This window comes from Notechis scutatus, chromosome Z (genome assembly GCF_049901735.1).
Source record: "Notechis scutatus isolate UNSWTSFEM ecotype Mainland chromosome Z, rNotScu1.2, whole genome shotgun sequence".
In the NCBI taxonomy this organism is placed as follows: Eukaryota; Metazoa; Chordata; class Lepidosauria; order Squamata; family Elapidae; genus Notechis; species Notechis scutatus.
In genome coordinates, this window is record NC_142025.1 from 9,180,566 (window position 1) to 9,206,852 (window position 26,287).

At 35.8% G+C, this 26,287-nt stretch overlaps 1 protein-coding gene across 3 annotated transcripts in view; it reads right to left on the bottom strand.

Moving 5' to 3' along the window:
* Positions 1–399: 399 nt before the first annotated feature.
* CNPY1 (canopy FGF signaling regulator 1) overlaps positions 400–26,287 on the bottom strand; it is a 79,494-nt gene continuing 53,606 nt past the window's right edge. For all 3 annotated transcript variants that reach the window (XM_087946826.1, XM_087946824.1, XM_026680927.2), the window contains 3 exons: positions 7,793–7,996; positions 6,021–6,117; positions 400–1,298 (listed from right to left, as the gene is read on the bottom strand). In XM_087946826.1, the coding sequence (XP_087802952.1) occupies positions 1,261–1,298; positions 6,021–6,117; positions 7,793–7,996 (339 nt within the window). In that variant the 3' untranslated portion in view covers positions 400–1,260. The remainder of the gene's footprint in view (positions 1,299–6,020; positions 6,118–7,792; positions 7,997–26,287) is intronic.

Consider the following 26,287-nt stretch of genomic DNA (forward strand, 5'->3'; position numbering starts at 1 on the left):
CTCTATGGCTTTGCCTCTTTCAAAATACAGATTGAAAGTTCATATTGTGATGTTAAATAAATATGTTTTTTTCATAACTGTGTGGAAGTTTTCATGGTAACTCAAGAAGACTGCGATATACAATGGAAATCACTCAAATATATTTTCCAAGGGAAATAGTATAGCTGAGTGTATGTATGAAATGTTAAACATACTCATGCATTAGTAAGAAATTACTGCAAAGTGGGAAAAGGAATTGAAAGCCACAATCACTGAAATGAGGAAAACTTTATTATACAATGTAAGAAACAATAAACAATTATATTCCTGAGTTAGTAATACCTTCCAATCAAACTATCAGACACGGTTTATTGGCGCTAGAGTCATCTAAGCTACCTACTTACAAAATGATTTTAAAAAAAAAATCATAAGGCATAAGAAGATACCATATGAACTGGTTGAATTGTCCAGTTAGATCAGCCAATCAGGCCAATTACTCCATTTTCATTGCCCATTCTCTTCTCAAATCCAGGATGTAATAAAACCTGATGAGGACCCTTTGCTCCTAAGTAAAACAATTTTATATAAGGCACATCAATTTTTCTATAACAACTTGCCATGAACAGCTCACCGTGGGACAAGTGTTACACTAAAATGGAAAAAGCAATAGAATCATAAAAGAAAAGATACCAAAGGAGGGACAAAATGAAATGTGAATAATAAAAATTATTTTTTCCCCAAACAACCATTTTAACTAATTAAATTGAATTGTTGAATTGTCCCACAGCAAATTGCCCTGTGGTGAGTTGGCCATGCCAAGTTGTCTCGCAGTGAGTTATCTGTGGTGAGTTGGCCATGGTGAATTGGCCGTAAAGAGTTGGCTTCAGTGAATTGTCCCATTCTGGCTTAGAAAACTGCCCTAGCATTGATCTAAAGCTACAGAAAATAAATCAGCAGGTTTTGGAAAAGTACAACTCACATAGATTTGAAACGGCAATTTTACTCATAATTAACAGTTTCTTCTATGAAAAGTGCAGGGTTTTGAGTACAACTGACACAGCAGCTTCATAAGCTGCAGACTTTTCCCCACTAATATCCGAATATCCGAAATAGTCCAATATCCGAAATAGACAAGACAAACAGGCATGTTAATTTAGCAGTCTATATGAAGGTTTGTTATGAAGATTAATGGAAGGTAAAGAATAGAATTATTTTAGTTTATATTCTTCATCCAGATGCTGATAATAATAATAACAACAATAATAATAAGTTTGTTGCCTTTTAGAGTTCACTATGCATCTCATCTTCTTGACAAAGACCTATCAAGAGAGGGCAAAATTAGATACGAATGGAAGATCAAACAATTAGATTATCTCACAATTTTATATTTATATTTATTCAAGTTTCAGATATCCCTCATCATGATAGTGCAATAGATTATTCACCATTGTTCAAAAATCGTAAGTCATATCCTGATGCACATTTTGAAACAGAGAGTTATTGATGAGTTTTTAATAATATAGTAGGGTTTTTTTTTTTTTTTTTTCATTTTAAGGTTGGTCCAATGTATTCATTGATTAGGCATAGTATTTTAAAACAGAGCAACCAGATTTTTAAATATAACTTTACACATAACTATAGGTATGTTAAGATAAAAAATTGTTTTGAAGTGAACAGTATCTAAAAGTCCATATTTTGGGCAAATTGCTGGCATTAAGATAAAGAGCAAATATATGATGATTGAATCGCTATTTAATGTGATTGTGCTCTTTCTTTATAAATTTATACAATTTTCTTATACAATTTTTCTTATACAATTTTCCTTTCAGTATTTTGCTTTGTAGAAGCTGTTTTAATTTAATAAACAAAGAACTTTGGTGTAAAAATATTAAATGCTTTTTGTAGAAGATTCCTACCCATTTATCTAAAATCACAGCCCAGCCTTTAACCAAATTATTGGGAAATAAATCCCCTTTTTGTGCTGCTTATTTCTGAATCAACGGAGTTCATACTGGCATCTAATCTCTGATAACATAAATAGCCTGAGCTTGAACTGATTCACTATTTGGTGACAGGAATATGTTCCAGATACCTTAGCAAAACAGAATAAACAGTTTCCCCCCTATTGTGACATACTTGGGTTTTTCTTATGTGTTCTTTTAAAGAGCTCAAAGAGATATAAATAAAAAGCTAAAATCAGAGTTACAAAATGACATCAAAGAAAAAAATTAAAAGGGCTATCGGAAAGAGATTGTCCTCAGATGACTGCTGCGTTTATTCCTAGAAAGTCTGAATTTACACAACTCGTCATAGGGGAAGATTAATAAAACTCTGTATTTACTAGAAATTTCTGGGCAGGAGGGAGAAGAAAAGATAATTATGAAACTGTAAAGGCTCATTAAAAATAGATCAGCGGAGAGTACATCTTTATCTTCAAATCCCAGAGAATGTTATTAGAATACAGTGAAAATGTTAGCATCATTTGTATATTAACGCTGAGTTGCATTGTGTAGGACTCAGTTGTCCTGTCTTGGGCTGGCAACCCATTTCGAAGGATAGTCTTAGCAAGTTGTCTAGAAAACACTGAAATCTGAAAGCAGTACTTTCGGAGCAATAATAGATGTGCCAAACTGAGCAAGTAAAATGGAAGCAAAAACATCAGGTTTTTATAGAAAAATAGAAGCGTTTTTCTACCCTTGTGAGATTTAAAAATGCATGAATGGCTTCTCCTTAAGCTTTCTACATACATAAATAAATTCACCTTTGGGATGAGAATGAAAAATTTCAGCCAAAGAGATTATTTTTTCAGAGTTATGAGCACGTGAAGCCGATTAGAATAATGGAAACCTCTATATTACCTTAATGATAATCATGGGTTGCGGACAGATGGACATAAAGGCAGTCTATTATGTTGTAGAAACAAATGAACTGATACCAATCCAAGAATACTACATTCTTGACCAATGTCTTAATCCTATTGCTTGTAAACAGCATAATTACAAAATAATAATGTCCCTCCAATTTTCTTTAGGTAGATTTCACTGGCACAAAAATAAATTCTGAGTTATCATTTATATGAATGTCAGTGATCCTACAGCAAATCTTAGTTTCCAGCTAATGACCACAATGTCTATTAACTTGAGAAACAATTCCTTTAAGTGGAGGAAAAAATATCTTCGTAAGAACTGTGAAAAAGAATAGATAAAGGCTGTTTTGCTCTTTTGATTCCTTCCTGGTAGAAAGAGGAATATAGAGATTTTAAGTGAGATCAAAGAAATCTTTTGACAGATAACTGATCCATGGTTGTCTGTATTAAAAAAAACAACCCCAAAACACAAAAAACAACCGTCATCTTTTTAACATAGCTTGTGAAGGAGTTTTTGGCTTTTTTTAATGAAACACCAGATGCAATCATCATGTAAACATGGAAGAAACATATTTTTCTAAAGGTTACCTCAGTTTGACAGATTACAGGATAAGGAATTAAATTCATAGAGGATTTATCATATATTGCTTTTAATAAGGTAGCGAGGCTCTGCATTTCCCCCTCCTCTGATGAAAGAGGTACATAAATCAGTAAATGCTTTGCAAGGCATCTTTCTTGTACACTAGCACAAATATGTCAGTCGCTAAAGTGTGTCTTGTAAAACATTTCACAGAGAAATGTTTACCTTTTGGGTTGCAGAGAAATGCATACTGACACAATTATCTATTTCAGCTAAGTCATATTTTTCCCACAGAAATTTCATATTGGTATGTTATGTATGTCCATTGCAAACCATAAGCTGGTGGAAATAACTAATAGCATTGAAGAAGCTTATAATCAAAGCTATAATATGATTTGTACAGATGGGAAAGACACATTCAACACCCACAGGGTTTCCTTACATTTTGTTAGGCTCTTTTGTTTCCTACATTTATGGGGCAATTTCTGGAAAATGTGATTTTTCTGCTAGTCTTGAGGCAGACATCAGCTAGGAAACACAAGTGCTTGCTTTGCTAAAGCTGAACATTTTTATAAGAGTAGGATTGGAATGAGTATGTTTCCCCTTTTTCTTTTCTTTTTGAAAACCCTGTGTTTCAGCATTTGGAAGAGGATCTTTTAAAAACTTTCTACTTACTGAAGCAATAGAAAGAATGTATGGTTGTTTACTTTACTTTTCTGAGTTTTCACTTTAGCATGTCAGCCATATTTATAATCCTGTGAGATTTTACAGGGTCAGACTCAAGTGCTGATCTTTCCTGTCATTTGTTTTTCTTGTTTCTTGTAAATAACCTATGCAGGCATTAATAACAAACTACCATGACAATCTCCTCCTCCTCCTCCTCCTCTTCCTCCTCCTCCTCCTCCTCCTCAATATTTCTATTCAGTTCTTCAATGAGAAGTGTTTATGGCTTTGGTTGGTCTGATAGCCTTTCTCGCCCTTCTTTCTAGTCATTGCAGAATTTTGTCACAATCCTAAACACACTAAAGTGAGTTAGATTATGTAAACTGGCTTAGAGGAGCAATCTAGCTTCACAACTCTAAATATTATTAGAGGGAAATAAGTCCCATAGCTTCTGATCAAAGGTCACCAACTTCTCAAACACTATTAAATTGCAGAGAGCCACACTATCAAAATGAGAATACTGCAGTTGTCTTGAAGTTATGATTTATAGTCAGATAGATGATAGACATATAGGCAGGCAGGCAGGCAGACAGATACTGACCTGACCAAAAGACCCATTATTTTCACTATTAACCAGAAAAGACCACAACCTAGACTCAGCTTGATTCTATCACATTTATTTATTTTTAAATGAATCCTATTTATTTAAGGTTACCACCTGAATAAGTGTGCATACAATGCATCCTAAGAAACCAATATAGCACACCTTACTTTGTCAAGTAGAAGAAGAAGAAAGAAGAAACTGAAAAATATATAGATTGGAGAAAAGGTGCCTTAAAACAAAGGCAAATTTCAAAATGAGGTTAACATGCTGGAGGAAATTAACTCATACTATACTTCTCTTTCTTCTTGCTTATTTCTACCTTTTTCTCTTTACTTTCACATTGGTTGAAAACTTCAGAAGGAAAAGGCAAACTGTACATGAGTTTAAAAAGTGACCATGTGGGATAATTTATTTCTACTATATTTAGAACAGCAATTATATTGTGACCGAGTGATAGATGAAATTTAAATAATGTATCTTTTATTTGCAATAGATTTTTTAACAATTACAAATTTTTAGACCATGTAATTATTAATTCCTCCCCCATAGTCTTATGAATTCTTCTATTAACCACTAATTGGCCCTATTAACTAGTGTTAACATTAGATCTTATTATTTATCTATATCAGTTTTTTAAAAAAACATCCAGTCACCTATTTTTACAATCTGGTTATTCAGATGTGATGGTTTAGCAACTTCATCCTACGTATATTTCCTGCTAAGATCCAGCTTATTTTGTGGTCTTATACAAGTAACTATCCATAGCATTTATGTTTATATTTATTTAGAATTTGACACAAGAGATTGGATAGTCCTAAAACTTCTTGGTTTTAGAATCAACTACGTGAAATTGAAGCCAAAATGAATAGATGAAGAGATTCTTGCAGGGATGCCATTGCTTAAATTCTATTTTTATTTTTATTTTATTAGTCTTCATAATAGTTGAAAATCAGATGTTAATTTAGTTAAAGGAACCAACTTTTTTAGGAAGGGAATTTAGCCAACATTAAAATACTCTACTGGAACTCCAGACCCTGAAGTAAACCCTTCTAAAAGATATATATTTACCTATATACCCAAAAGAGAACAAATCTTGTTTTGGATTTGTTTTCCTTTGGATGAATAGGCAAATATATTTCTTCTTTCTTTAACCAACTTTCCTTGGCAGGGCAATGCCCACGCACCTTCAATCTTGAAAATGTTACTTTCCAAAGTGTTTTTGCTGCATCCCAGCAATACAACATGGATTGAGGGTGGGTGGGGGAGGGAGAAGGGTGGAGGGAGAACTGCTGTTGAGAAAGAAGCACATGTTACATCAGACACAGTACCTGATTTTTCAATGCACAGCTTGTCAGCAAGAGAGTGTGACTGCCGAGTGATAACTGAGAGTATTTCATCTTCATACTGTTCTATGATAGTTTCACACTGTAAAGAGGAAAAACAGCAGCAAAGAACTAAACAAGGCCATTTACACAGAGCAACCAAAGGATATCTTGTCAAGAGAGACAATTTGGGGTTGTTGTTCTTTTGCCGAGGCAGCGTGCCTGCCTGATCGGTTGTCCTGTAACAGTATACAGCATTAACAATATATTGAGATTTCATTAAGGCTCATTCAAATTCTATCTACTGAAAGCGGATGATGAATGATTCCGCTTAATACAGGTTATTCATTTTGTGAAACAGTTGGTTGAAACGGTTCTAGGGATTGATGCTAATGGTTTGAAATGGACGGATGGATAAAACATATACAGTATGTGCATATGGGGAAAGAAACTATTTCACTATATCGCCAAATAATAACTTATTTTTCAAAATGAAGAAAGCATCAATGACTTTGTATAATGCAAGTTTTATTTCTGACTTAGTCAGCATTGGGGCTCCTTCCCAATAAAACTTTATTTGGTCTCTTGGCCTTAAGCATTGGCTATAAGCTCCTCTCCCCAAAATCTACAGAGAATCCCAGCAAGGGGAAAACATTCTATATGATGCCCTTAAAAATAACCAGGAAACCAACTTTTATCACAAAAGAACCCAATTCTACCATAAAATTATCCCCCCAGCCCCAAGAATCCAGTTCTTAGGTTCAAATCTCATACGTGATGTGCATTCTTAATTAAATACTGCTTCAGCACATGAAATAAGTCTCTACGGATTTTGCAATGCAAAAAATTGTCTTCAAAAAAATGAAATTTCAAATATTTTTACATGTTCTCTTACATTTATTTAGAATTTTACGAAACAGCTTGTAGGATCCTAAAATAACCTTCTTGGTTTTAGAATCAAACCAAAAGCACAATCAGTAGTTGATGAGATTCCTGCAGGAAATTCTTTGCCCAAATTCTTTATTTGATCATTGTGGTAACCATTGAAGATCAGTTGTTAATTTGGTTAAAGGAAGCAACTTTCCTTGGCAAGGAATGTAACTGGCATTAAAATACCCTACAAGAGCTTCAAACCTAATAGAATCTTGAAGTAAATCCTTCTGAAAGAAGAAGACTTCCTTTCTTTTCCACAAGTCTAATTTTGAAAGAGCAGGCAAATATATTTCCAGATTTCTTTCTTTTTTCACAGGCCTTTGATGAAAATATTATTTTCATGAGCATTTGTTGATGTTTGAGGCATTGGCCAGCTCAAGAATGACACTCTTGTGTCACTTTGCTCTAGATCTCCATTCTAGCTCCCTCAACAAAGTCCAAAGAAAGAAAAGTGGGTGGGGAAAAAACAATAACTAAACTCTCCACCAGTTTAATAACTATCAGTATTTGAATTAGCAATATTTAAATCTGAATTGTTTTAATTATTAATTAAAATGATTTCAACTTAAATATTTGATATTCCAAAGGGAAAATAGAATGGCATTACTCATGCATACTTGTTTTGAAGAATATTGAGATCTATATGCCATGGTGTTTCTCTTGCTTTAACCCACCCTGTCCCATTTATTATTATTTAAGACAAATTAACTCAGGGCCTGAAAAATACCCAAATACTATAAAAGCCTTAAATGTAGATTCAGGAAGCAAATTAATCTACAGTATCACAAGGGTGATGGTGAAAACAGTTCATCCCCCAAAGTCATTAGTTCATTCTGTTGTCTTACCGCATATTTCAAGGGTTTATAAGCATCAGAATAAAAGAAATATTGTTTATATATTGGATATATTTCCTCATCCTTCCTTGGAGCATATCTCTTGAATATCTTTTTCTTAGTTACAGGATCATCCTCAAGTTTGTAATCATTCATCCGATCGCATATATTTTCCAAAATGTCTGTTAAGAAGGTCTCTGACTTTGCAAAAGGAATCTAAAGAAAAAGATTTACAGAAACATACGTTTTTCAGATTTTACCAAAGCAAAATCCTGCAGGCGTATATAAACACAGAATCCTTAACCCGGATTGACAGTACAGAACAATGCCTCCAGATCTCCGTATCTACATAATTATTGTCTGATATCGTATTACATATATAATTAAAAATGTCAGCTAAATCTAGGATGAGTCTGGAAATAATTAAACATTTAAAGTGCTAATAAAATATTCTTTTTAGCCTGAAAATATACATGCCATTGTAAGCTGATTTTAAATGCAAGATGGGTTTATTTATTTTTTAAAATTATGTGGTATATTTTATGTTCAAAACTCAACCTATAAAGAGAGAAACTTTGTTTTTCAAGTCTCAGTGAAGTCTTAATAGATTCCTTGTTAGAATGTGCTTGGTTTCTTTTACCAAAGCAAAGTTTCCAAACATCCTACCCTCTAACACACACCACACACACACACACACACACACACACACACACACACACACACATCCATCCTTCAGTTAGTCTGACTTGCTGTTCGTCAAGTCACTTGCAGCTGTTTAATTCCTCCCAAGGGTTTGGGCAAAGAAAATAATCACTTACAAAACTGTACTTCTCCCAGAATCTACTATTTCAGGCTTTCTTTTCAAACAGCTGGCCCATGTCTTCGTCTTTTCCTATTCCTTCAGAATTAAGCAAGAATTCAGGGGACCACATTTAGACACACAGTACCTACGTACTCAGCGAGGGTCTCAGCAGTCAATGCTACAAGGGTCAAAGAGCACCCCTTGCTCTTGGTAACAGAGACAAAAAAAAACCTTCTCTCCCGTCTAGACAGGTCAAGGTGCACGATGAGCCCATCTCTGGAGCTTCTTCCGGAAGAGGGCATGAATTGAAGCCAAGTGCACAGTAAACAGCAGATCTGCATCTTTGGGCCTTTAGAAGATTTCCCCTGTTTACCCTCTGCTGATCAAAGGAGGAAGTTATCATGACAACCAGAGTCAAAGAACCTGAATCACAAATGAACTCGATTTCTTCAGTGTTGATATATCCCATCCCTATTGTCTCTTTTCACACGCAGTATGAACCCTTCCGGTCTCAACGATTACATTACAGAAGGGACTTTCATATGTGTGCTCCATTTACACAAAGGGTGTCCTTTCCTTCACTACCATCTGGTCACAAATCAGGGAAATAAAGGCAGGAGAATTAAAATTAAAGCTTAGAGTCCCTTCTCTTTGACCCCCCCATCTCTTGAAGTAGGCCTTTTTTTTTTTTTTAACAATAAACTTCCCTCCTTTCGCCTTGTCCTACCTTCTAGTTAGAAACCTAAGACTTTTATGGAAATAGGAAAGAACCAGAAAAGCTCAACATTAAAAAAAGAAAAGAAAATGGCTAGTAGGAAACGTCCCTTCCACGTTTCCATCCTTCCTTTCTTCTTTCTTCTTTTTTGTTTTAGAAATAGATTTCATGTGCTGTATTGAAGGCTAAATCATAAATTAAAAAATGAACACAGACATGCACACGAACATATTTGTATGTTTGTGTGTGTGTGTGCACATTCTCAAATCTCAAAAAATAAAAAATAAACCTATAATATAGACACTGCATAGCATGTTTCCAAAAACGTTAGGTGAAATGTATAGCCTGGCACAACTTTTCTCTACCTTTAGGAGTAGGCATTGCAAAGCTAGGTACTCTGATATTATTTGGAAGAACTTGCTAATTTCAATGGAGACTTATTTTTTTTTCCACATTTTTCCACATTTGAACCCAGTTGAAACAAAAGCAGAGAGAGGCTTGCCTTTTTTTTTCTTTGTGATACTTCGTGAGTTAAACAGATAACACTTCTTTATTTTACAAAGTTTGTCTTGAACTCATTGAGATGAATGATTTGACTTAAAAGGCATCTACTACAATAATGTAGTGAGAGTGAAAGTTTAGGAAGTATCGTCTAGGCTGCATCGACAGTATACTTGGGTGTTCTTTAGCTATGAGGGTCTTAAATGTCTTTGCTGCAAATAAATAAGGTTAATAATATTTAGGCCCATTTATTGCAATGCTTAAATATATCTTCCTTTATACTGATGGTGTGGAAAGCACACAAGATCTACTTCTAAGTAGACCTGCTAGTATTGAACTTGTACTAACCATAGGTAATTAAAATAGAAGGATGAGGCTTGTTAAACAGAATAGCTTCATATTTCAAATTGTGCTGTTTTTCAGACTATTTTAAACAAAAAAGATCTGCAGTGTTTTCTGAAAATGCAGATTGGGTATTTAGCTAAGATTTGGGGGAGGAGTAGGAAGATATTTTGGAGACACACACACACACACACACACACAGAGAGAGAGAGAGAGAGAGAGAGAGATCTCCAACCAAATGAAAGATGGTGAGGTATCAAACATAAAGAAAAAGTACAAAAACATTTGAGAATTGCTTTAGGCTTAAAGCATACAATTGGATATATATTAAGATAATCAGAATATAAGGCTAGACTTCAATCTGAGCCTAAAAATCTTTGTATTGCTTTAAAATAAGCAGGTATTAGCCTCTGCTTCTGAATATACAAAGTCTTCAAGAAACAGTGAATGATTTAGTGTATCATGTCTGACATGTACACAGGAAGTTCCTCCTCCAAAAGAAAGTTTGGTGGTAATGATCCTATACAGATATAAAATATGTACAGAATAATTTATGCAGGCATGTAGAAAGAAGAGGTATACACTGCACACCCCAATATATTTCTGAGGGACTTGCTTGCTTTCATGGCCATTTTCAATAACCTATTTTTATACTTAACAAAGTAGCTACAACAAATAAAGTCCCAATATTTCTTCTCTTCTCCCATAACTAAATTTAACACAAGACATACAGATGGTTTTCTTGTTTTACAAAACTGCTAAGAAAAGTAAAGTCTCTGTTAGCAGAGTTTTGCGTACAAGGAGATGCAGCAGGCCAAATTATACCCTCACCAAAATTCATGCACACTTTAATAGATGAGGTTCTTATACCAATTCAAAACAGGCAATAGCATTCTTGCTTTTGTATAATTTTCTTGGTTCCCAAGTTAAGGGGGTTACCACAATTTATATTTCCACTTGCATAGAGTTTTGAGAAAGATATATCAAATAACCACCCGTGCAAAACCACCCCTCCCAAAGTTAAGTATACTTCAAAATTGCTTTAATAATAAAATGGGGTGGGTGGGGGGGAATTGGACAAGGGGCAGAAACCAAAAGCAATTCTATGAAAGCCCTAAAGATTCTGAATGGTACTTGTCAATAGACAGCTCCTATTGTAATCACCCTGGAGATGTGGGGCCTCCGCCCTGAAAAAGCTGCCTCAGAGATTGTAACCTCATTAAAATATGAATAACAAGTCAGCCGTCATTCAAAAGAAAGAAAGGCATCTTATTCTGCATCAAATTTTGCCATCATTTCAAACAACCACAACAGAGCAACATGGAACAACACCCACCCCATGGAAAAAAAAAAAAAAAAAACCAAAACAAAACCCCCTCCATTTCTCTAGCTGGATGTTTGTCGCGATGTTAGCAGCGGAGTGGATTAAGCCTAAACATTTTCAAGGAAATCACTTGTGTTGCCAAACATTTCAGAGCATGCTGAAGGGGTTAAAAAAAAAAAAGACTCTCAAACCAGCGCTTAGACAGTCTTTCCAATATCGCAAAATCTAAAAGAAGAGGGGGGGGGAAGTTAACAACAACGCACCTTCGCGTGTGAGGAAGACTGGAGACACACCACAACTCCAAGATATTTTAGCCAATTTTAAGCCCCAGGATGGAAAATTCATTACAAGCAACAATGACACCTTCATAACAGACAATTACATGGAAGCTCATGATCCAGTTCATTACTATGTCTCTGCTAATTTCATTGTAAATTTCTGCTTTGATAGAAAATGCAACTCGCCAAGAATACAATTGGGATGTGGAAAGATAAATAAAAACATAACTGGTACAGACGGACAGCTTCCAAAACCCAGATAGCCAATCTAATATTTCTGAACACTACTTTCCATATTAGAATTTCCTCAGGTTTCACTATATCTGTTTTATGCCTGCTTGTGTGTGTATATCTCTACAATCATCCATAAATATGCACAACTAGAAGTAGATCCATACAGAAATGAATAGATGTATGCATCTCTTTGGACTCTTCCATGCAGAAAAAAAAAATCACGAGCTTTGTCATTGGGAACAATATTCCAATTTTCAACATTTATTAAGGGTCAGTATTTAAAAATGAAAACTCAATTGTTCACACACTCCCCCATTTGCTTTAGGCTAGTGCAGGAGAAACATGAATGCTGAACCACTCAAAAGGCTGATGGGATATATAATTAGCTATTATGTTAATTGAATCCACTGTGAGTTTATTGTATGAGATTTCTTCATATAATATGCAAATGATCTCTAAGGTTTAGTTTTATTAGACAATATAATTAGAAATCCTTTTAAAAGAGAGAATTCTAATGAGGTACAATAAAGGTTAGGAAAATATGTTTGCTATGTTGAGTTACCACCTGGGCTTCCTTAATTAAAATCAAAAGAGAAAGAAAAACTTTGCACACCAACCAGATTACCTCCCATACATACACATTACACAAATGCAAAGTTTAAAACATTGTTACACTTCAGAAATTTAATTTAATTTTTTTTTTAAAAAAATCATTTATTTGCCCTTTATAAACCTTAACCATTGGTTCATAGTCTAACAAGGAAGGTTTCATTCATTCTCCATCTGTATTCTCTAGATTTCTTCTTAAGAATCTAAGTCACTAGGTTATGACCAGAAAAAGTTCTTGGTAATATCTCTTTTCCAGCCCAGTAAAATAGATTCTTAGAGATTCAAAATATATCAATTATTGACATTGGACAAGAAATGTTTTGACCTGTTTTAGTCTGGCATTTTTAATTTTCATGTACAATTTTCAAAATAAAACCACAGGCCCAGCTATACACGCAAGGATAACCGGGATAGGGGGTTCACCTTAATAAAGCCTGTTATTGTTCTGTCGATTAAGAAATATGATCCAAGTAAAGGCAGGTACTTTAGCATTTCTTCTGTAACCTGCATCATTTCATTTCCAGTAACAAATGCTGATGTTCTAAGAACTGGAATTAAACATCTTCCTGAAAGTAAAAATAAGCCGGTCCTTGGCTTTGAGTTTCTGGGGCAAAGTTTGTCTCGCCTGATATAAATCAATCATCAGTTTTAGAGCTGAAACTTTTTTGACTAACTGTTTTCAGTATTGCAGAAAAATTACACCAATAACGTTAATACTGAAGATACAGGCAAAACATATGGTATTTAAATCTGGGCTTCATGTAATAGCAATTACGCTGAATTTTATGATAAATATGATATATAAGATTATGTAATCTGATATCATTATTTAATATAATATTGGCCATCCTTTGTTTTTAATAGGTACTGTCTGCAATAAGAAGTTGGCAAACCTAGGAAGAAGTAGAAGACCAACTATTTTTTAATTTTGGATGCAACATTTGAGCGGCTGAATTTTTGGAAAGAAGCAATAATCTTGTTAGCATAAAATTCAATTATGGTTAGCCAGTAAAATGAAGACTTTGTAGAAAAAGGAATCTCTACCCTAACGACTGGCACCATACCATACAATGACTCATGCTTAAAAACAAAGTTGAACCAGTGTCAATATCCTACTGACGTGTGCTTCACATTTTTAAATTTGTGTTTGATTTTTTTTTGGTAGCATGTAGTGCTTACATAAAAGGTGTTCTTTTCATATGATCCATGATCCAACCAAGTAAAATAAAAGTTAACTTACATTCTCAGCCCAGATTCAACCCTGCTATTTCAGAGATAAATTCTACTGGTTTCTACTATATGGTATCTACTATCCAGTAAGTAAAGATGTAACACATTAATGAAGAATTGTTTCTTTGCAATCAAGTGGGCAAATAAGTTTAATTACTGGCATTGTCAAATATATATGATCATTTGGCAACAGGAAAGACTTCCAAATTTCCAGGTAAGATTTGGGGAGCAACAGATAGTGAAACATTTATATGAAAAGTCATTTAAGTTGGCATAAGAAGACTATCTTGGTTTTGATTGGAAGCTAAGTGTATTCCAATAATACAAAATTCTGCATTCAAGAAGTTGCTAGTTTAAAGAAACTAGAACTGTTCATAGTAAGAAAGTTGTGGTTTTCATTCTGTAACAAAAGATATCACTGCACTACACTACACTACTTTCTCCTCTTTGAGATTATTTAGAAATTGCCAACAAATATTCCAGTTTGTGTATTTTGAAGAGGAATAGTTAATATGTGCTCAATAATACAAAAAATCTTGATGTGAGAATTCCATCCAAGTTTTTGACTTCAATCCTCTACCTTCACAGTAGCTGTTCAATTCTTTAAAAAAAAAACAACCATACCTCATAATTACATATTATGGTTTTTTCCTTTATGGAGTGGATTCCATCCAACTAAATCAACTGAACACCATAGAAAGCTCCACCCATGATCCTATCTCTCTTCCCAGTCTTTATGGGGCCTTCTTCAGTATAGGGACAATAAGGAACAATAATGGTGTGTCCTTATCAAGGGTAGATTCTGCAGTATCAGCTATAAATGGTTTCTTAGGGTGACCCATGGCCTCGGCTGACAATGTATAAGACACTTCTATCATTTCCAAGAACGAAATGAGGTTATCTGATCAGATTATTGATTAGAATAAAATGAGATTGATTGGTGCTATCCAGCTACAGTGAATGGAGTTTCGGTTCCAGTGATTGAACATGAGGCAAATTAGGCTTCACACTGAAGTCAATGGGATATGAAGTTGATTAACTTTGACTAGTTATGCTGCTGTATTTTAATAGCTGATAACATAAAAGTTATACTGTTAATGTACTATTTACATTTGAACAGGAAGGAAGGAAGGAAGGAAGGAAGGAAGGAAGGAAGGAAGGAAGGAAGGAAGGAAGGAAGGAAGGGTTCTTTAGGTATAGGTAGTCCTCGACTTACAACAGTTCATTTACTGACTGTTCAAAGTTACAACAGCACTGAAGAAAGTGACTTAGGATTGTTTTCCACAGTTACAGCCTTTCCAGCATCCCCATGATCATGTGATCAAAATTCAGATGCTTGGCAACTGGCTCATACTTATGACAATTATTCTGCCCTGGGGTCAAGTGATCCCCTTTTGAGACCTTCTGACAGGCAAAGTCAATGGGGAAGCTAAATTCACTTAATAACCGAGTTACTACATTTTCAATTGCAGTGATTCACTTAACAGCTGAGGCAAGAAAGGTCAAACAACGTGGCAAAATCCACTTAACAAAATTCACTCTCACTTAACAGAAATTTTGGACTCAGTTGTGATCCTAAGTTGAGGATTACCTGTATACAATTACACATAGCACTGCCTGTTTCAGCTGAAATTCAGTTAATTCCTTTCCTGTGCATTGTGCTTCGGTTGATTAACATAATATCTGTAGTTGTAAGTGATCCAACATGTGAAAAATAACCAAATGAAAACCGAAACAAGCAAACCAAATGCAAACTATATTTTCTGCTTCAGCTTTCCTCTTCTGCAAATTTAACATCTATGTTCCTTAAGAGATTTGCTGAAGAGGCCTGAAGTCATCTTTGAACACAAGTAAGTGGTTCTCAGTTTTGGATACCCTCAGAGTTTCTAGACAGAAGGGCTTTGGGAGAACATTACAACACTAAATTACTGGGATTCTCAGTGCCTAAAACCAGCAGACTCCATGTATCAATCCCCATAAACAAGCCACCTACTTACTGCTAAAGAAAGGAAGGGCAGGTAATAAGCACCTGTTGCACCCTGCCAAATTCCCATGTAATATTTTCCTTTGTCATAGTTTTCTTGTACTTCCAGCTAATGATGTTTATGTGGAGACTGAGCCACCTGAATGCACAAGAGAGGTAGAAAACCTTGCAGTGGATGAATTTATAGTAGGCTAACCCTGAGATTAGAGAAGAAATCTACAGTATATAAAAATGTTCTTGACTTAAGCTTGACATTCTGTGATTACATCAACACATCTAAAGAAGTGATCTTCTGCATTATTTATTTATTTTTCACAAGAGGGAATTCATTTTCCAGTCCAGTCCAGTCTTGCAATTCCTTATCCTATCCTATCCTATCCCATCCTATCCTATCCGTCCATCCATCCAGCTATTCAGCTGTTTAGTTATCCTGTCTGTCTGTCTGTCTGTCTGTCTGTCTATCTATCTATCTATCTATCTATCTATCTATCTATCTATCTATCTATCTATCTATCTATCTATCTATCTATCTATCTATCTATCTATCTATCTATCTATCTATCTATCTATGTATCATCTATCTATCTATCTATCTATCTATCTATCTATCTATCTATCTATCTATCTATCTATCTATCTATCTATCTACATATATCCACACACTCCTTTTCCTGATCTGTGAAAGCATCCATTAATCCCTGATTTTTTTGGTCTTACAGAGGAGCATCCAATTTTTCCATATTCCAATAAATGACACGGACATTTATAAATAACCCAGTTTTCCTGCGTCCATTGTAGGAGAGTCTGAACACGACTTTGCTTAGTGTACTTTTCTTACAAGAAGAAATTAATGAAACCTAAGTATAAAATAACAGAATAGCAAAGTTGGAAGGGACCTTGGAGGTCTTCTAGTCCAACCCCCTGATCAGGCAGAAAACCCTATACCATTTCAGACAAATGGTTGTCCAGTCTCTTCTTAAAAATTTCTAGTGTTGGAGTACCCACAGCTTCTGAAGGCAAGTTATTCCATTGATTAATTGTTCTAACTGTCAGGAAATTTCTCCTTAATTCTAAATTCTCTCCTTGGTTAGTTTCCATCCATTGCTTCTTGTCCTGCCTTCAGGTGTTTTGGAGAATAGATTGACTCCCTCTTCTTTTGGGCAAGCTCTTAGATATTGGGACACTGCTATCATGTCACCTTTCACTGCTCTCGTGTCCTTTCTTAAAATGAGTGACCAGATATAACTACTGGATTGTCAAATCTTGAATGACTACCAAGTCTTGAATGGTGATCTTGAATGTCTATCAAACCAGCTTCTTGTTTCCACTCATCTATTATAAATTTATTGTGTTCCTAAAAAGGACCCAGATTAGTTTTTGCAAGAAATTAGCTCTGTTCCTTGCTGTTGTTGTTTTAAACCTTTATATTCTCTGAGTATGCAGAAAGGTGAGCTTGGATGTAAGCAATACCTGAAATATTCTTTGTCTCTCTTTAATTCTAACCTTATGTTGACTCTTTGAATTGTTTCACGTTTTCCCCAGGGTGAAGATAGTCTGTTCCTAGGCATCCTTTCCCCCCACTCTAGTTATTTCTGCAGTTTCACCCTTTAGTTTGTCCCAAAACATGGTTATCATTCTGGGTTGTCTAATCCAGGGGTTCTTCCAACCTTGGCACTTTAAGCCTGAGGACTTCAACCCCAGAATTCTGGGAGTTGAAGTCTCCAGGCTTAAAGTTGCCAAGGCTGGAGACCCCTGGTCTAATCTATCTATCCTACCTACTTACCTACCCACATAAAATATTTCATTTTAATGGAACTTCAGCTTCTCCCTTTGCAAGAACTTCCAGCTACTTATTTCAGTGGCCTTAATGTTTTTTTTTTTTAAAGGGGAAGTATGACTTGGTAGCTTTGTAATCCTCCTTCATAGGAAGTACTTTGGTTTTTTTGAATATGACCAGGAAAAAAAGCATCTGAGGTGATTTTTTTTTTTAAAAAAAGGTTAATACATTTCTTTTATTTTCCTTTTGAAGGGAAGAGAAGATTTTTGTTACTCTGGGAATTGTAACACCTTAGAATGGAGCAATGACTAGATGACATTCTTGTGTCTAAGGTTTAGCATTCAGAGATCGGCAGAAAAGAAGATAATTACCAATAATCTTCAAACTGCTCTTGAAGAATTGGGAAGTGGAAATGGTAACAATGCATAAATGCCAGAGACTATATGTTGCAGATAGTATATAATCTGGGATATAACCACAGTCTATTTGCAAGGTAAGAAAAATATTTCCTATATTCCAACTTTACCACTGAAGTATCACTTGAGTAGCTGAAAGGACTGCAGTTCTACACAGTGGTTGTTTTATACAATAGCAATATTTTTTAACACTGGTAACTTTAAAATATCTGGACATCAACTCCCAGAATTCCCCCAGCCAGCATGCTGTGACCCTTACTAACAGCATATTTATTTCCGCAACAGCATATTTATTTTCAGTAGGCTAGGGAATTCTGGGAGCTGAATTATGTAATTAGAGATATCCATGGTATTACAAACATAAACAACCCCAGCAATTACACAGTACTTAGGCTGTCCCAACTCCTCCTCAAAGAATGAACCTACAACTAGTACAGGTTTTACAGTTTCCTAGTATGATTTGATTGTTTATTGTACCCTGTGACTATTATTAAGTGTTGTACCTGATGATTCTTGACGAATGTATCTTTTCTTGTTATGTACACTGAGAGCATTTGCACCAAGACAAGTTTCTTGTGTGTCCAATCACACTTGGCCAATAAAAAATTCTATTTTATTCTATTTCTGAGACACACAAAATGCTCACCCACCCAGTGGAAAAACACTTTGAAGTAACTACCATATTTGCAAAAAGACAAGATTTTTCCTTAAAAAAACCACAAAGCAACAATAATATTTTCAAGAAGTTATGTGTCTACGTGGCCTGCATCTGGCAGCTACAATAGCCAAAGGGCTGAAAGGGGAAGGAAGAGCAACTCCTAAGGAAACAGGTGCAAAGGCAAATAAGGAGAAAACCATAGATAGAAGAATATAAAATTATGCCTGGTATGAAGAATGTAGGGAGAAGCAGATTTTCTCCCTCTTTCCCTGATTATTAAAACTTGAGGTCATCTATTAAAACAAAATGTCAGGAGTATGTATGCATGCATATATGTACATACACACAAACACACACACACACACTGCATACATGCATGCACATACAGGCACACAAAGGACACATGTGTTTTCTCACCAGTTCTGACCTATCCCAGTTCACATCCGGCCTGCGACGGCTCCACCTTCTGGCCTTCCTTACGTGGCATGCTAATTTTGAAATTAAATGTCCTCAACCCCAACCTTCCATATGGGGAGATTGCAGGCCCCACTCCTTCCTTAAGAAACAGAGGGAAAGAGAGGCCAATCCTACCTTGAGCACATTGTGATAAATATCTTCTGGCATTTTCCCTCTGCAAATGTAGAAAGCAAATGCCCACTCCTGCCCATTATGCAGAAGGAGCCAGCTGGCCATGGATGTGAAAACTCAGCCCAGGATCTTTGTATGGCTTGTGGATAAGAACACAGACAGCTGAAAGGAAGAGGGATGAAAGGTTTGCTGACATTCCAGTCAACCTTAGCCACCCTTTATTCACCAAAAATAATGGTGAACTGCAGGGGACTTGGTGCATGACCCCATTCATCCATCCTCTTTTGCTAGCCAGAGAGGGAGTGAGAGAGAGAGAGAATGAGAGAGGAAAATAATAATAATAATAATAAAGCCCACTGCAACTGACTCAACCATTTAATGTGATTCTGGTTGCCTGCAAACGTTCTTCCGGTGATCACGCATGAAAGAAGAGGAAAAGGAGTTCACATCCCATATGCATTTGCAAAGCATTCGACAGGGTAGTCTGTTCAAAGGATTACATTCTTGTTCAAGACTGAGCATTGCAGAGCCACACTGGAAATACATCATGAATGAGAGGAAGGCAGATCATTAATAGCAGGACATTCGTCTAATTGTTACTTTGTTTCCACCAGAATCTCATCTTCTAAAGGATTCTTATTTGGCTTGTATTGCCATCAGCAGCACTTGGTAAAAAAAATAGCAACCGTAATGGACTTTCAAATTTTAGGTATTTAGAAAAACAAAATAAACCGCACCTTTTGGAAGAAACGTAACCCTTTTGGAGAATAAATTCATACACTTGTGAAATTTGGTCCATGACATAGGGAATTGAAGAGAATAATAAATTTTCAACTATGGCATCCCAAGGACAGATATCCAGATGATTTATACAAATATTTCCTTGGCAAAAGTAACTGAAGTATTGGCTCAGTAGAGAAATTATATTTAGTGTCTTTTAATGCCACTCCTAAGTAACGAATTTCTGGTCATAAAGCTATCAAAATAATTTTGGATTATTTTGTCCCTTTTGATCCCCCCCCCGTTTGGTTAACCTAAGGTTTAGCAGAGTTCCAAAGCATGGTCCATTTGGGAAAAAAAAAATCATGACTTTGATCAGCCAACATCTTAAAAAACGAAGAAAAATAATATGCCTACAAATAAGAAATGGTGTGCAAAGGTCAGGAGCCCAACATGACAAAATAATTCACTGCAAAAAAGTTTGCGGATTGAAATTTTTCAAAAGGCTTCTAAAGTATATTAATTTTCTTTAGTTGTAATGTTTACTTTTTATTTTTACATGAGTTGTTATAACTAGTTCATGTGTTAAAATAAACAAGAAAAACCAAAGGAGGAGAAAAGAAGGAAAGTTGGTAGAAAGTAACTTTAAAAAACATTCTTTGTAATGTACTAGAATATAAAAATCCTGGGTGTGCAATCTATTAATTGTTATTTTTTTAATTATGAAAGAGCAGGAGAAAACATCCTTTAAATAAAATTATCCTATTTTCTTCATTATAAATAGTAGATTTGATTATAATAATAGATTTCTTTAGCTACAATTATCATTCTTTTTCTCAATGTTTTATCATTATGTCACGAATGTTTATAGTAACTGTTGTTTTCTTTTACTGGCTAAAATTTCCTTTTTTCTGGATATGTTATTGAACATATATATTCTGCATATACATGAGCCCTTGACAAACCATTCGTGTATCCCCTCTATCTATGGTTTTTTAAAAAGTGTGTGTGTGTGTGTGTGTGTGTGTGTGTGTGTGTATAAAAATGGGAAGGGAAGAAGCCATTTACTTTTTTGTGAGTTTTGATTCCCTCTTCTGCAAAAACTTCCTATTTTAAATATAATTTCATCTTCTTAAATTGTAATTTCATTTTGAAAAATAGGCATCTGACTACTACTTTAGGTTACCGCTCCGCTCTTTTCAGCTTCTGCCAAATTGGATGGGAACAGTTTCTCCATTCCCTTTTAGAATAAATATTTTGAACTCAACTTGCATTCCTTTGCATTCTCCTGGAGAGCGAAAGGCAGCCAGCATTTCTGTACAGACTTATCAGCTATCACTGAAGAGAGACAACGCGGATTATCACCCCAGCTGTCAAGGAAGGCAGGCATCTTACACAACATTTACAGGTAGCAAAGGTCATGTTCCTATGATAGCCTTGGGGACTGGACATATTTCTCCAAAGAATTATGTCCTTTGCCGAAATAAACAGAGACTAATGATTGATTTAAGCACTGAAAACAACTTCATGAAGGAAGGGAGGGAAGGAAAAACCCCCAGGCTGAAAGAGAAGGAACATCAGAAAAAGATTCCAATGCATGCATTGATATAGATTATTATATTTGCCCAGATTACCATCTCTTCTTCTGAATTGTCCATAGGAACATTAGTTTTTCAAAACCAGGCTGGTAAATAAGATATAAACTTCCCTAACCTTGTAAATATGCATACAAGACTGTTGCTGAGTCAAAGCTCTCTGGAATGAGTATCTGAATGTTAATCTCACATCTATCATTCATGGTTTGTGAAGGTATAACCTCTCACCACCCAACAGTCCTGCCAGAAAGCTTTTGCTGAACTACAGCTGGTCCTCAACTTACAACCACAATCGAGGCCAACATTTCTGTTGCCGAGCAAGACAGTTAAGTGAATTTTGCCTCATTTTATGTTCTATCTTGGCACAGTTGTTAAGTCAATCACTGCAATTGTTAAACTAAATAAAACAGTTGTTGAGTAAATCTGGCTTGCCAGAAAAGATGATCATATGACCCTGGAAACTACAACTGTCATAAATATGAGTCAGTTGCCAAGTATCTGAATTTTGATTACATCACTTATATGGTTATAAGTGTGAAAAATGGTCATAATTTTTCAATTCTGATGTAATTTCCAATAGTCTGTAAATGAACTGTTGGTGGCTGAGGACTACCTGTATAATTTTTCAGTAAGACAGAAGGGGCCACAATTAAATATGTGGAAAATAGTTGTAACCATTGCTTCGAATTTATTGAATTTAACTTAGACATGAAGATGACCAAATCCAGGTTTTTGTCTTCAACCTTTCCACCTTTGGGATTGTAGCATTTGGCCCAGCAAATGAAAAAGTTAAAGATGATCTTTCTTTCCTCTTCCCAAGCGTATCACCCCAGATTTAATGCTTGATGGGTGAATTAATGGCATATCACCAGCTTTGGTCTGCTTTATTTATTTTTTAATCCAGCTCTTATTCCATGAATTCCAGCGGAATTACTTCCCATTTAGAATTAATACATCACTGTGTATATTACAGGAAAAATGGGAACTTGATTTTCTCCCTGACAGCCTTTCTATGTTCTGGGAAGGAAGGGATCTCTTTTCCAATGATGGACAAACTTGCAGCTGCCTGTTTACACAACTGACTTCTACATCTTTATGAGTCTGAGAACCAACTACCCTGGGCTAAGAGAATTCCAAATACTTGCCCCCCAACTCCTCAGAGGTTTTCAGAAGAAGCAGAATCTTGACATTGGGCAAACCCAAAATAAAGATGTTGCTCCACCAACAGGCTGAATGTACTTCAGATAGTAGCGTCCTGGTTCTCCTTTCTTCTCTAAAGAACCCACTCTTGATACGGACTCATGCAAATCCTCTGCATGTCTTCAGCAACACTGCTACCACCTGCAGGTAGCAGGAACTTAAAACTGCATGGATGTTTTCAGATACAAAAGTTAAGACTGGGGATGCCATGCTTCCATTCCAGCATTCAATAAGGTCCCAAGGAGATGGATAGGATCTCAAGATGTTCCTACGGTGTTTCTATTCTCATGGGTTGAAACCCATGTCTTGGGCTTTATATATGACACCTCTAGCTGGAAAGCTGATTAAAACTGGAAGAGCCACTGCTTGTCAATTTTGATATGAGCAAGATGGATCATATCTAGTTTTATATAGAGGCACCTTAATTCATACATACACATGATTTTATTTGAGAGTGGATGCTGGACTAGAAACATGAAGATCTGATTTTTTTTCTCTTAGTCACAGAAGCAAGCAGGGTGACTTGGTCCAATTTCTGCTCATCACAATAGTCAACCAGAGGTGGTATTCAGCAGGTTCTGACCAGTTCTGGAGAACCGGTAGCGGAAATTTTGAGTAGTTTGGAGAACCGGCAAATATCACTTCTGACTGGCCCCGCCCCCATCTATTCTCTGCCTCCCGAGTCCCAGCTGATTGGCTGGGTCTTCTTTGGTTGCCCTGCACAGGAGAATGGAGCTGGAAAGCAGGTTCATGGGATGGGGAGGGAATGGGGATTTTACAGTATCCTTCCCCCTGCCACACCCACCAAGCCACGCCCACCAAGCCACGCCCACAGAACAGGTAGTAAAAAAAATTGAATCCCACCCCTGAAGTCAATGTGATGTAATGGTTTTGGTGTTAAAGTGGTACTAAACAGAGAGACCAGGTTCTATACTTGCCTTAGAGAGAAGGGAGTTGGGTGGGTGATTTTGGGGCAGTTATTTTTTTCCAGCTCTAGACTGGGAAATTGAAAAACATCTAGTTACCAAGCTGTACTAGTTCAGTGTTCATTATATTATATAATATGGATCTCAAGCTTTAAGTGTAGCTGTTTAGTAGAAGATAATTTGAAAAGAATAACAAAATATATAGTAGCTCGATACTATGTGGTCAGGCTTAGTTTTTTTGGGTGGAAAATAAGGGGGGGAAAAATCTGCCTCTGCCTACCAGTATCCATCGGTATTCATCTGGCTAGCATCCTGTCAGTGTGTGAGAGATTTGAGGTCTGTTTGGAAACTGAAACAATATTTGCTATGTGAGCAAGGAGACAGCAAGGAGCCTGGGCGTGGCTTAGCTCAACTGTTTTGTACTAAAGCTGCTTGGTGCTGTGAAACTAAAAGTGAAACTGAAACTCCTCTGCTTGTGTTTTGCATCTGGAACAGATTTCTTTTCAGGTGGGGAGGTGGAGTAGAACTCCTTAGCATCAGAACGCGTTAATAATAATATAGGAAATACTAATGCTGTGATGGTCATTTCGAAAAATCCTTTCCTAGTGAGCACCTAGAAGCCAAGAGGAACATACATGCCAAATTTCAAGTTTGTAGGCTTTATGATTCTGGAGATTTTGTGATGATGCGTGAGTGGTATTTCACTTTTATAGATATAGATTTCAATTCAATTCAACAGTAAATTTCATTTTCAGAGGAGAATGGAATTCCTTCAGAAGGAGAAGGAGTTGGAGCTAGAAAATATTTAGGCTGCTATGTTGCATCATCCAAGGGTTAAAAAAAAAATGCTGAAATGTGAAACTTGTACAAAAATAAGGATACTAGAGTTTGAATGGCATATATCCCATCAGAACTAAAATATCATTATCCTTCATAAACAGTTGGTTTCAGATGTATTTGCTCTGCAATTTTTTTCACATCCCATGTGGGAATGGAGTTTACAAATTAGGAAGGAGAAATAAGTTCTAGCGTATTTCAGAAATACAAGAGAGGCTGTTTGTTACAGTTCAGGTTGAATTATTCTGCATTGGTTTTGTCTGGTATCTCATTACAGTCAGATGTTGTCAGGTGTGTCTGCTCTGCTTTTTGGGAGAGATTTTTTAAAAATCAGTCCTTGCTTGTGATGAATCAGCAGCTGAGGTTTTCTCTGTTGATGGCCTTTAAAATATTAGAATGATTTAGATGCAAAAATCTGAATATTCATAGGCAACTAAAACATATTGGCAGGACATTCTGGACCACCAAATAATTTGAAGATCGGTGTCACTTAGTTTATTATCAATTACTGTAATTGCATTTTCAAAGTTTCTTTTTATGCAAAATGGCATGACATGTAGACAGATTCTTCAAATTACAGACCAGATGAATGCATGGATTCTGCAAATATCCATCATTCTTAGCTCTTCCGGCCAATTACCAAGGGACTGTGAGTTCTAGTCCTGCCTTAGGCATGAAAACCAACTGGTGAGTTTGGCCCAGTCACTTTCTCTCAGCTCAATCCACATTATAGGGTTGCTGTTATGAAGAAAATAGGAAAAGGAAGGGGCATTAGGTACACTCACTGCTATCAGTTATTTATAAAGTAATAAAGATGGAATAACAACCCAATACAAATAGTCATTGAGCCCAACATTTCTGTTGCTAAGCAAGACAATTATTAAGTGAGTTTTGCCCCATTTTATGACTGTTTTTGCCACAGTTGTTAAGTGAATCATTGCAATTGTTAAGTGAATCATGTGGTCATTACGCAAATCTGGCTTCTCCCATTGACTTTGCTTGTTGGGAGATTACAGCTGGGAAGATTACAAATTTTGATTCTGGGACACCGCATTTGTCATAAATTTATGCCAGTTGCCAAGCACTCGAATTTTGATTACATGACCATGGAGATACTGCAATGGTCATAGATGTAAAAACCGGTCATCAGTGACTTTTTTCAGTGCCACATTCACTTATTAAACAAATGGTTGCAAGTTGGGGACTTCCTGTAAATAATAAAACAAACAAACAAATAAATAAATGTCTAATAAATAAAATAAAGATGTGAACAAAATACATTTATTAAATAGTTTTTTCCTTTTAATTTTGCTAAAAATTAATCTTTTTGTTTGGCCAGCATACAAGTCTGGCAATAATAATAAATGTGAAAGTAGACAGTTCAAGTCTTAAAAACAAATTCAAGAAATCTGGTCAGAATGAAGTCTGCTCATGCCTCACTGATATAGATTGTGTTTTAGATCAATCCCCCATACCCCTAATTATGAATTGGTTGAATAGCCTGAATTTGGAGATAAGGAAATAAAAATAAATCATTTTCTGCCACTAGTGGGAAGCAGTGGATGGTCCTTGACCTTGATGGCATTGTGATGCCCTCCGATTTTCTCAACATTAGAAGACTCCTGAGAACCCTGATCGTTAGCACGGCTGGGCTAATTGCCATGAATTTATTTTTAGCAGGTGTTTGATGCATTTTGGCAAGAGAAGAGAAAAGAGGGATGAAAAATACGTTAAAAACAAAAGGTACCACGCATATTTTACAAGAACATTT